This window comes from Pipistrellus hanaki (genome assembly GCF_964339955.1).
Source record: "Pipistrellus hanaki genome assembly, chromosome: 2".
Taxonomy (NCBI): Eukaryota; Metazoa; Chordata; class Mammalia; order Chiroptera; family Vespertilionidae; genus Pipistrellus; species Pipistrellus hanaki.
The window spans coordinates 99,856,164-99,868,797 of NC_140504.1; the positions used below are offsets into that span (position 1 = coordinate 99,856,164).

The following is a 12,634-nucleotide window of genomic DNA, read 5'->3' on the forward strand; positions in this document are numbered from 1 at the left end:
TGACTGGCAGTGGCTGCAGCAGCAGGGTGATGTAGCTGGTGCCTTCCCCTGATCAGCCAGGTTGCTTCCCACAAAGGGAGGCCAGACTGTGGTTTAGATCAATGGAACAGAATAGAATGAAATCCACACCTTTATAGTTCATTAACATTTAACAATGTAGGCAGAAACATGCAATGGAGAGAAGATAGTCTGTTCAGTAAATGGTGTTGGAAAATTGAATAGATATATGTAAAAAATGAAACCTGGCCAACTTACACCACACACAAGAATGAACTCAAAATGGATTAAAAACTTAAATTTTAGACTAGAAACCATAAAAATCCTTTAAAAAAAGTATAGGCAGTAAAATCTTGGGCATTTTTCTTAACAATATTTTTTCTGATATATTGCCTCGGGCAAGGGAAACAAAAATAATCAGATTGGACTACATCAAATTAAAGAGTTCTTGCACTGAAATGGAAACCATCAACAACATATAAAGACAAACCACTGAATAGAACATTATCTGCAAGTGATACATCTGATAAAAGCTTAATATCCAAAATTTATAAAGAACTTATAAAACTCAACACCAAAAAAACCATTTAAGCTAATTTACAATAAAAAATGGACAAAAGACCTGAATAGACATTTCTCCAAAGAGGACATACAGATGGTCAAAAGACATTAAAGTTCCTCAAAGTCACTAATGATCAGAGAAATGCAAATTAAAACCATAATGAGATCTCACCTCGTAGCTGTCAGAATATCTGTCATCAACAAATCATCAAGCAACAAGTGTTGGTGAGATTGTGGAGAAAAGGGTACACTAGAAAAGGGTGGTAATGCAGTTTGGTGCAGCCGCTATAGAAAACAGTATGGAGTTAATTACCAAAATAAAAAAATTAAAAATTAGAAACTGCCAGTGATTACTCTTCTGGGATTTATCCAAAGAAACCCGAAACACTAAATCAAAAGAAAATATGTACCTCTATGTTCATTGAAGTGTTATGTACAATAGGCAAGACTTGGAAGCAGCCCAAATGTCTGCAGGAAACCAAGATCAACAGAAATTAATATAAATGCCAGAAGTCCATCAGAAGGCTAACCTGGGCTCCTTTGATATTCACAAGGTGAATATTTGCATTTTATTAACTACTGTTGACTCAATGGCCTAAAGCCAACTCCCCACAACCTGATAATCTTATTGTTTACTAAGCATTACCACTGATATATCTGTTTGCATTCCTAAAAGGCAATTATGTATTCTACTAAATAAAAGCAGCTGGGAAAGGAGATTCTATGGAACTTGACTACTAATGTTAAATTTTCCCTGGCTTCCCCCATAATTTTGAAATTATTATTCCTTCTGTTTTAATTTGCATGTCAGCTCTTTCTCCATGCCTTTGAACCCAAAAGCCACACTGGCCATCTGTGGCTTTTCACAAGTATCCATCAGTAGATGAGTGAATAAAAAAGCAGTGGGACCAGCTAAACTGACCTATGTACCAGGAGGCTGTGGTTCAATTCCAGGTCAGAGCATATGCCCAAATTACGGGCTCAATGCCCAGTGTGGAGCTTTCAGGATACAGTTAATCAATGCTTCTCTTTCATCATTGATATTTCTATCTCTTTCCTTCTCCCTTCCTCTCTGAAATCATTAAAAATATATTTTAAAATGACCATTATTAAAAAAATAAAAAAGCAGTAGTACATTTACAGAATGGAATACTACTCTGTTGTAAAAAAGAAAAATGTATCTTTTGTGACAGCATGGATGGACCTGGAGAACATTATGCTAAGTGAAATAAGCCAGTCAGAGAAAGATAAGTACCATATGATTTCACTCATATGTGGAATATAATGAGCAAACTGAACTACCAAGCAAAAAAGAGGCAGACTCATAGATAGAAAACAGGCAGACCACTCTGGTCAGGGTAGGGGGGGGGGGGGCGGGGAGGTATGCTGGGGATTGGAGGGGTTGAGCAAAAAGAAAGAGTACTCATGGACAACAGTGTCGTGATCGTAGTGGTGTAGAAGGATGGGTGGAGGTGGAAGAGGGTATGAGGGTGTAAAATGTGATGGAAAAAATAAAAGGTAAAATATAAATCAGATCTGATCATTCCACTGCAATTAAAACAAATTCCAAACATTTTGCTATGGTCTTTAGGTCTGATCAGACCTCTATCTTCATTTGTTGTTTTGTTTTGTTTTCATTCACTATGTCCCAGCCAAAGATGACTTCTTTCTCTCCCTTGAGTATTCCAAACCCAGTGACACACCAGGGGCTTTGTCCTTACTCTTCTGTCTTTCTGGATCTCTCCTCCCATATTTTTGGTTTAGTGTCTCCATTCATAGTTTAAAGAGCTCAAAGGTCATCTTCTGAGAGAGGGGTACCCTGACTCTCATGTTTTTCTTAAACTTTTTACTTCATAACTGTACTATCTAAATTTAATCTTTTTTATTTTTTTAAATTAGTTAATTTATTTTTAAAAAATATATTTTATTGATTTTTTACAGAGAGGAAGGGAGAGAGATAGCTAGAAACATCAATGAGAGAGAAACATCGACCAGCTGCCTCTTGCATACCCCCCACTGGGGATGTGCCCACAACCAACGTTCATGCCCCCGACCGGAATCAAGCCCGGGACCCTTCAGTCTGCAGACTGACGCTCTACCACTGAGCCAAACCGGTTTTGGCTAAATTTAATCTTTTTTTTTTTAAAAAAAAAAAATATATATATATATATTTTATTGATTTTTTACAGAGAGGAAGGGAGAGAGATAGAGAGATAGAAACATCAATGAGAAACATTAATCAGCTGCCTCCTGCACACCCCCTCTGGGGATATGCCCGCAACCAAGGTAGGTGACCTTGACTGGAATCGAACCTAGGACCTTTCAGTCCACAGGCTGACACTCTATACACTGATCCAAACCGGTTTTGGCTGTAAATTTTAATCTTAAATACTTGTTGACATGTTCTTAAATCTCATGCCACTAGAATATAATGTCCAGCAATTCGTCTATCTGGTTTACTGCTGTATTTTCACCATCTGTAATAGTACCTGATCATAATAGGTGCTCAGTAAACATTTGTTGTATTAATGAAGGTATGTGTGAAAGGTAACTGGAGGCTAAAAGAGTCACTGAACTTGTTATAAGTAGTAATAGTAACTATTTATTAAAGTATGAAATGTTTTATTTTTCAGGATTAATTGGAATTCTTCAAAATGCCAGGTAAGTTTTTATGAATAAGTTTTAATATGCTCTATTTTCAAATGTAAATTTTGTGATTGCTTACCCTAAAAACTGCAGATTTTTCCCGGCCTGCAAAGCTCACCAGATGGAGTGTTGGGCCTTGAATTAAAGAGCTCCAGGTGTGATTCCGGTCAAATGCACATACCCTGGTTGCAGGCTTGATCCTGGCTCCCAGTTGGGACCACACAGGAAGAAGCCAATTGATGTGTCTCTTTCTCCCCCTTTCCCTTCCACTTGCTCTAAAAAAATCAATGGGAAAATATCCTCAGGTGAGAATTAGAAAATAATAATTTAAAAAATAAAAATGTATCCTCAGTAAGGATTTAAATTTTTTTTTAAGTTTATTTCATTTTTAAGTTTTTTTTATTAAGTATTTTGAGAGTATGTATTCATGTATATATGCTTACTTATATATATGAGCAATCCTTTCTATCTTTAACAAAAAGAGTTAAAATGGATTTACATTGACATACATGTGTAGAAAGATCTCTAAAGTATGTGGGAAAATTGGGGTAAAGAAAAATACAGGTAGGAAAGTAAGTCTGCAAAGAAAGGTAGTAATAAAAAGCCTGTGACAGCAGCCTGTCTTCATAGAGGAGGGCTCAAAAGTAACCCCTGCATTATCTAGCACTGCAGGACATGATACAAGGAGAGAAACACACTGTTTATGGCGTGTGTGTGTGTGTGTGTGTGTGTGTGTGTTTGATTGTTTTTAGATAAAATCAATTAAGAGAGTCAGAACTGTTCCTTATAGTGAGTCTAAATAAAAGGTTCTCTGATTTCAACAACAGGAAAAGTGATTTCAATACTCCCTTGAAGCAATCAATGTGACAGGTCTTTCAGGATGAATAGGGAAGAGTGTGAATCCCTGGAAATGTAGACTAAACCTTTAATTGAACTGCATCTGTCACCACTGGCTTTTAAACCATTTAGTATTTATCATGCTCTGTTTTGAATGTACTACGTACTTACTCTATTATGTTTTGAATTTATCTAAACAACAATTTTCCAAAGTGGATTCATGAAAAATCAGATTCACTCTATGTATGACTTTACATATTATGAAAAAGAATTTTTGACACTATGAAAGGAAGTTTATGTAGATAGGAATCAGCATCAGAACAGCTGAAGCTAGTAGCATGAAAGTTCCTTGCTTTGATTGTAGAACAATGGTTTAATATTTTATTTTTTAATCCATATTCAGCCTGAAAATTTATCAAATATTATAATAGCTTGATGTCTAATATACTTACAGTTTATGTTTTTTGTATGAAATATGAGTGTATTTCTTATTGGTTATATGCAATGGTGCATACCAATAAGAAAAAATGAATGTATTCTATTACCATATTATCATTTCCATTGCAAATCATGTGCCCTATCTCTCCCCAAAGGTATAGTCCCCACAGCCCCTGAGCAACCTACAGATGAAATGGGAAAACAATTAAAGTCACCTGATCCAAGGCCTGATGCCCCTCCAGACTATAATTCTCATTTTGTACCAGGTACATGAAGTATTCAGAAAGGCTTTTTCCTCTCTCCAGACAATAATACTGATATTTAAGATTGCTTTTAAAAATAATTAGGGTAGTGGGTGGAGGTGGAAGCAACTAAAGAGGGGATAAATGGTGGTGGAACAAATAAAATAAAAACAATAATAGTGCCTGGTCAGCGAGGCTCTGTGGATGAGCTTTGACCTATGAACCAGGAGGACACAGTTCAATTCCTGGGTCGGGCATATGCCAAATTTCAGGCTGGGTGTGCTTGAGACACTGAACAATCATTCTCTCTCAGCATTAATGTTTCTCTCTCTCTTCCTATCTGAAATCAATAAAAATTCATTCAAAGAGTAACTAAAACCTATCCTCCTCAGGCTATTCCAAAAAATTCAAGAGGAAGGCACACTTCCAAGCTCTTTATATGAAGCCAACATTACCCTAATCCAAAAACCAGTTCAAGACACTGCAAGAAAGAGAATTACAGGCCAATATGCCTAATAAACATAGATGCTAAAATCCATAACTAGCAAACCAGATCCAGCATTACATTAGAAAGATCATACACCATGACCAAGTAGGATTTATTCTAGGGATGCAAGGCTGGTACAATATCTGCAAATCAATAAAGGTGGTACATCACATAAAAAAATTGAGAGACAAAAATGATATAATCATATCAATTACTGCAGAAAAGACATTTGACAGAATAAAAACTCTCAGTAAGGTGGGAGTAGAGGGATCATACTTCAACATAATAAAAGCCTTATGTGACAAACCTACACCCAACATCATACTCAATGGGCATGTTCTGGTCATCCTGCCATAATGACCACTGGATGGATATATATATTCATTTTAATGATTTAGAAAGTGATAGGTAAGATTATAGCAATATTTATTGAAATATATACCCTGTTTCCCCGAAAATAAGACAGTGTCTTAATTTTTGCTCCCAAAGATGCGCTAGGTCTTATTTTTAGGGGATGTCTTATTTTTCCATGAAGAAGAATACGGTACACATTTATTGTTAAATGAAAATAATGGAAATTTATTACCTGTATACGGTACGGTAGTACGGTAGTTGTCAACACAAACCAGACAAATTGTGAATCTTACAGTATCAAGAATTTACTAATTTATTCAGTGACAATCATGTCATCATCTTCTGGAACATCGTCATAACAATCCAATTCCTGAATTTCCTGGTGAATTTCTTGTGACTCCATTTCTTTCAGAATCAGTGGATCAAATCTCTCATGTTTAGCCTAAGGGGGGCCTTATTTTCGGGTGATGCCTTATATTTCACTCAGAAGGAAACCTGTAATTAGGTCTTATTTTCAGAGAATGTCTTATTTTCGGGGAAACACGGTATTTATGTATATTTTAGAGGTGGACACTATTGAGTTAAGCTGTGAAAGGTTAGAAGAAACCTCAGTATCCACAGGATGTTGTTTTGACCCTAGATGTATGTTCTTCAGAGTTCAGGTAGCCTTTGCCCCTGCAGTGTTTTCTAGAAACAGCAGGGCTTTCTTTTTCCCTTTACCTCATACGTATGCGTATTATGTGGCTCTGACCCTGCTTTCCGCTACTAAATCTGTGGTTTTGACAATCTGAAATTATAGTCATACTGTATTTCATCATTTCTCTATAATTTTATTTAATTGTTGATCTACATAATCAATCTTATTTTCACCAATCACTATCCTAGCATCTAGATTCCATTAGAACAGATATTTCACCAGCTGGGGAGGGACCACAGAAAGGCTCTAGGGCATATCTATACTATCTCACTCAGTCACGATCAGCTAGACACCAGCAGCAAGCTAACCTACTAGTTGGAGCATCTGCCCCTGGTGATCAGTGCATGTCATAGTGACTGGTCAACTGGCCGACTCTCTGCTCCCTGCTGGGCAGTGAGTGGTTGAAAAGCCTTAGCGTATCATTAGCATATTACACTTTGATTGGTTGAATGGACAACTGGACACTTAGCATATTAGGCTTTTATTATATGGGATTATATAGGATATTCCTGATGCTGTATTTATATCCTTGTGACTATTCTTTAACTACCAATTTGTACTTTTTAATTCCTTCACCTTTTTTATCCATCCCCCCAAACCTCTTACCTTCTGGCAACTGTCAAAATCTTCTCTGGGTCTATGAGACTGTTTCTGTCTTCTTGTTTACTTTGTTTTTTAAATTCCACATATAAGTGAAACCACATGGCATTTGTCTTCCACTGTCTGACTTATTGCACTCAGCACAATACTCTACTTCATCCGTGATTTGCAGATGGCAAAATTTCTTTTTTTTTTCTTTTTTTTTTTTGCTGTCATAGTCCATTGTATATGCACCACTTCTCTATCTGTTCATCTAGTGACAGACACTTAGGTTGCTTCCATAACTTCACTACTGTAAATAATGCCACAATGAACATGTGGCTGCATGTGTCATTTTGATTCATGTTGGGCATTTCTTTCAATAAATACCCAGAAATAGAATCGTCGGGTCTTCCTTTTTCTCTTATTATATACCCTTTGTTATAAAGTCTGTTTTGTCTGGTATAAGTATTGTGACTTGAGCTTTTATTTTTTGTTTTTGTTTTTTATTTTCATGAAATCTCTTTTTTCATCCCTTTACTTTCAGTCTGTGTCTTTTAATTTGAAGTGAACCTCTTGTAGACATCATATGTAAAGAAGGGTCTTGTTTTGTTACCTACTCAGCTACCTTGTCTTTATTTATTGAAGCATTTAATCCATTTTCATTTGGTATTGCCATTTAATTATTCATATTTTTAATTTATTTTTTATTATTCTTAAAGAAGACCCTTTGACATTTCTTGTAACACTGATTTGGTGGTGATTCATGAACTCCGTTAATTTTTTCTTGTCTGGAAAGCTCTTTTTCTGTCCTTCAATTCTAAATTATAACTTCTTTCTTTAAATAAGTGTGGGATACTCTACTTATGCAAAATTAAACATGTTTTGCTTTGTTTTCCTGCAGAATGAAACAGAATCTTTAATGGCAATTTTAGAGCTCAAAACGGATTATAAAATGCCAGTTTTCTACATATAATTTGCCATATTTTTTTATTTCTCATAATCTCTCTGGATAATATATACTTATAAGTAAATAATTTGATTACACAAATTTGTATATAATATTTTTAGACAATTCAATAAATAATAATTGGGAATTTTGATTCCTTGCTTAAAGTAATGGGTAGAACAAGTAGCTACACAATTAGGAATGAAATAAAAGCCACGAATAACTCTATAAAACAGACATGTATGTATACAGTCCTCTACCATACAATAGCAGATACACATTTTTCTCAAGTGCACATATGACTTTCTGCAGGCTACACCTCCTGGTTAGGCCATAAATAAGCCTCAATAAGTTTAAAACAACTGAAATCATGCAAACTATATTCTACCACATGAAATAAAATTAGAAATCAGTAACAATAGAAGGAAATTTGGGAAGTCACAAATATCAGGAAATTAAATACCACTATCCTAAATAATCAAAGGAGCAAAAAGAAATCGTAAGAGAAATTAGAAAAAAAAACTTTGAGATGAAAAACAAAAACACAATATACCAAAGTTTATGGGATTTAGCTAAAACAGTACTTAGAAAGAGCTATAAACATCTACCAAAAAATAATAAATCTCAAGTCATCCAACTTTCCACCTTATAAATAAATCAAATCCAAAGAAATCAGGAGGAAATCTTAAACATTTAAGCAGAAGTCAATGAAATAGAGAGAAAAAAGCAAACTCAACAAAACAAAAAATTGGTTCTTTGAAGAGATCAACAACATTGAAAAAACTTAAGCCAAACTGACCAAGAAAATAATACACAAATATTAAAATCAGGAATGAAAATAGGAACATTGCTAACAACTTGACAGAAATTAAAAAGTACTATAAGGGAATACTATGATAATTGTATGCCAACAAATTAGAAAACCTAGGGGAAGTAGATAAATTCCTAGGAAGTTACAAACCCTGAAATGGACTCAAAAGGAAATGGAAAACCTGAATAAACATATGTAATAGGTAAAAATACTGAATTAATTCAAAATTTCTGACAAAATATAGTTAAGGCCCAGGTGCCCTCCTTAGGGAATTCTACCAAATGCTCAATGAAAATATTTTTAATGTATTTTCTTTTTTAAAAATATGTTTTTTATTTTATTTTGGAGAGGGTAGGAGAGGGAAAGAGAGAGAGAAACATCAATGAAAGAGAAACATCAATGAGAGAGAAACATCAACATCTGCCTCCTGCACACTTCCTGCTGGGGATCATGCCCACAACCCAGGCATGTGTCCTGACTAGGAATCAAACTGGTGATCTGTTGGTGTAATGAAGATTTGAATACTAAACTTTTGAAAACTCTTAAAAAGAAGTAAGAGTAGTGGGAACTTTCCCACTCATTCTATGAGGCAAGTATTACCCTCTTAGCAAAATCAAACAAAGACATCATAAGAAATGAAAACTACAGACTAATATCCAAAAATGCTCAACAAAATACTAGCCAACCAAATACAACAACATATAAGAAGGGCTGTATACCATGACCAAGTGGAGTTTTTCCAAAGAATGAAAGGTTGGTTTGTCATATGAAATTTAATTGATATAAATAAAAATAAGGCAGACAACAAAGGACAAAAACCATATGATTTCACTCATGTGGCATCTAAAACAAAAAGCAACAAATAAACAAAACAAATAAATTCAGACACAGACCAGATTTTGATGATTATAAGAGGGGAAAGAGGGTGCAGAAAGGATGAAGCGGTCCCTTTAACTGCCCTCCTCTGCAGGTCTGGGTCCCCCCAACTGCCCTTCCTTGCAGGGCTGGGTCCCCCTCAACTGTCCTCTACAGGCCTGGTCCCCCCCAAACTGCCCTCCCCTGCAGGCTTGGACCCTCCCAACTGCCCTTCCTTGGGGGTCACATATATGGTAACTGAAAGAGATTAGACTTTGGGCAATGAGCATACAGTGGAATATAGAAATGATGTATTATGTAGTTGTACACCTAAAACTTACGTTATTGACCTTTTTTACCCCAATAAATTTAATGTTTTTAAAAATTTGATATATATATATATATGACAAAAACCATATGATCACATCAATATATACAGAAAAGACATTTGACCAAATGAACCATCCTTCATAATAAAAACAATCAACAAATTAGGAATGAGAAGAAACCTTCTGAGCCTGGGAAAAGGCATCTATAAAATCCTATAGCTGACATTATCCTATCTAATAAAAGTAATATGCAAATTGACTGTCATTGCAACACAAGATGGCTGCCCCTATGTGGTTAAAGATGGTTGCCCCTATGTGGACACAAGATGGCCACCAAAAGATGGCCAGCAGGGGAGGGACCAGGCCTGCAAAGGAGGGCAGTTGGGGGGGACCAGGCTTTTGAGGGAGGGCAGTTGGAGGGGGGGACTCAGGCTTGCAGGGAAAGGTAGTTGGGGGGGGACCAGGCATGCAGGGAGGGCAGTTGGGGGGACCAGGTGTGCAGGGGAGGGCTGTTGGGGCCAACCAGGCTGGCAGGGGAGGGCTGGTAGGGGTGCCCAGGCCTGCAGTGGAGAGCAGTTAGGGATGACCAGGCTAGCAGGGAAGGGCAGTTAGGGGCAATTGGGCCAGCAGGGGAGCAGTTAGGCATCTATCAGGATGGCAGAGGAGTAGTTAGAGTGTGATCAGGCTGGCAGGTAGAAATGGTTAGGGACAATCAAGCAAGCAGGCAGGTGAGTGGTTGGCAGCCAGCAGTCCTGGATTGTTAGAAGGATGTCTGACTGTCTGTTTAGGCCCAAACCCACCGGGATCAGGCCTAAACAGGCAGTTGAACATCCCTCGAGGGGTCCCAGATTGGAGAGCGTGCAGGCTGGGCCGACAGACACACACACACACACACACACACACACACACACACACACACATATACCCTCTGTGCATGAATTTTGTGCACCAGGCCTCTAGTGGTTAATAAAAGTAGAATATGTTCCCCCTACAATCAAGAACAGAGGATGTCTTCTCATGTCACTTCTTTTCCACATTTTACTACGTGTTCTAGCCAGGGTAATTAAATAAGAAAAAGAAATACAAGTCATCTGGATTGGAAATACAGAAGCAAACTATCTCTATTTGCAGATGAGATGATCTTGTATACAAAAAAAATCCTAAAAAATGCACACAAACACACATAGATAGCACTAATTAATGAGTTCATCGATGTAGTAGTATACAAGATCATTATACAAAAATCCCCTGCTATTTCTATGTGTGAGCAATTTGAACAAGCCCCAAAAAAGTAATATAATAGTATAATTCTAACTATAACAACATAAAAAATATGAGATTTATATACTGGAAATAAACTATTGGCCCTACCTGATTTGGCTCATTGGATAGAGCATCAGCCTACACATTGAAGGATCCTGGGTTCTAGTCTGGTCAAGGGCATATGCCCAAGTTGCAGGTTCAATCCCCAGTAGGGGTTGTGCAGGAGGCAGCCAATCAATGATTCTCTCATCATTGATTCTATCTCTCCCTTTTCTTCCCTTTGAAATCAATAAAAATATATTTTTAAAAAACTATTGTTAAAAGAAATTAAAGCAAATGGAAAGATATCCCATATAGATTTGAAAAGTAAATATTATTAAATAGCAACCCTCCCTAAATTGATCTGAAGTTTCAACACAATTCTTAAAACAATTTCCCAGTAGCCTTTTTTTTTTTTTTTTTTTTAAAGAAATTGGCAAGCTAATCTTCAAGTACATATGGAAATAAAAAGTATTCAGAATAACCTTTGATGGGGAAAAACAAATTTGGAAGACTGACCTCCCAATTTCCAAACTTACTACAAAGCTACCAAAGTCAAGACCATATGGTACTGGCATAATGATTGCCATGTAGATCAATAAGAAAGAATTGAAAGTCCAGAAACAAATCCAAACATCTCTGACCAACTGATTTTTGACAAAGGTGCCAAAACAATTCCTTGCAAGAAATTTATTTCCAACAAATAGGACTGAGATAACTGAATATCAACCCACAAAAGAATGAATTTGAACTCCTATATCACACAATACTGGTATACTAAAAATGTATAAAAGGCATACATGCAAGAGTGTGATAAGTATAAAACTTTTAGTATAAAGTACAGGTATAAGTATTCATAACCTGGACTAAACAGTGATTTCTTATATATGAGACCTGAAGCATAGTCAACCAAGGAAAAATAAATTGAATTTCATAAAAATTGAGACTTGTGTGTCAAAGAATACTATTAAAGAGAAAAGGCAGTTAACAGAATTAGAAAATATTTATAGCCAAAACCAATTTGGCTCAATGGATAGAGCATCAGCCTCCGGACTGAAAGATCCCAGGTTTGATTCCGGTCAAGGGCATGTACCTTGGATGGGGGCACATCCCCGAGGGCATGCGCTCGTGTGTGCGTGTGTGTGTGTGTGCGTGTGTGTGTGTGTGTGTGTGTGTGTGTGTGCGCTCGTGTGTGCGTGTGTGTGTGTGCGCTCGTGTGTGCGTGTGTGTGTGTGTGTGTGTGTGTGTGCGCTCGTGTGTGTGTGTGTGTGTGTGTGCGTGTGTGTGTGTGTGTGCAAGAGGCAGCTAATTGATGTTTCTCTCTCATCGATGTTTCTAGCTTTCTATCCCTCTCTCTTCTCCTCTGTAAAAAATCAATAAAATATAAAAAAGAAAATATTTATAAATCATCAGGCAAGAGATTTTTATGCTAAATATGTAAACTACTTATAATGCAACAACAAAAAAAGTAAGAGATTCAGTTTTAATGTAGGCTAAGAAAGGATTTGAATAAACATTTTTCCAAAGAATATATGTCCAGTAAGTACATA

At 36.5% G+C, this 12,634-nt stretch overlaps 1 protein-coding gene across 1 annotated transcript in view; it reads left to right on the top strand.

Annotated features, from left to right (window-relative positions):
• PLSCR4 (phospholipid scramblase 4) overlaps positions 1–12,634 on the top strand; it is a 57,420-nt gene that overhangs the window by 28,330 nt on the left and 16,456 nt on the right. Inside the window, exons 2-3 of the mRNA XM_084875994.1 lie at positions 3,192–3,219; positions 4,635–4,745. Coding sequence (XP_084732120.1) covers positions 3,213–3,219; positions 4,635–4,745 — 118 coding nt within the window. The 5' untranslated portion in view covers positions 3,192–3,212. The remainder of the gene's footprint in view (positions 1–3,191; positions 3,220–4,634; positions 4,746–12,634) is intronic.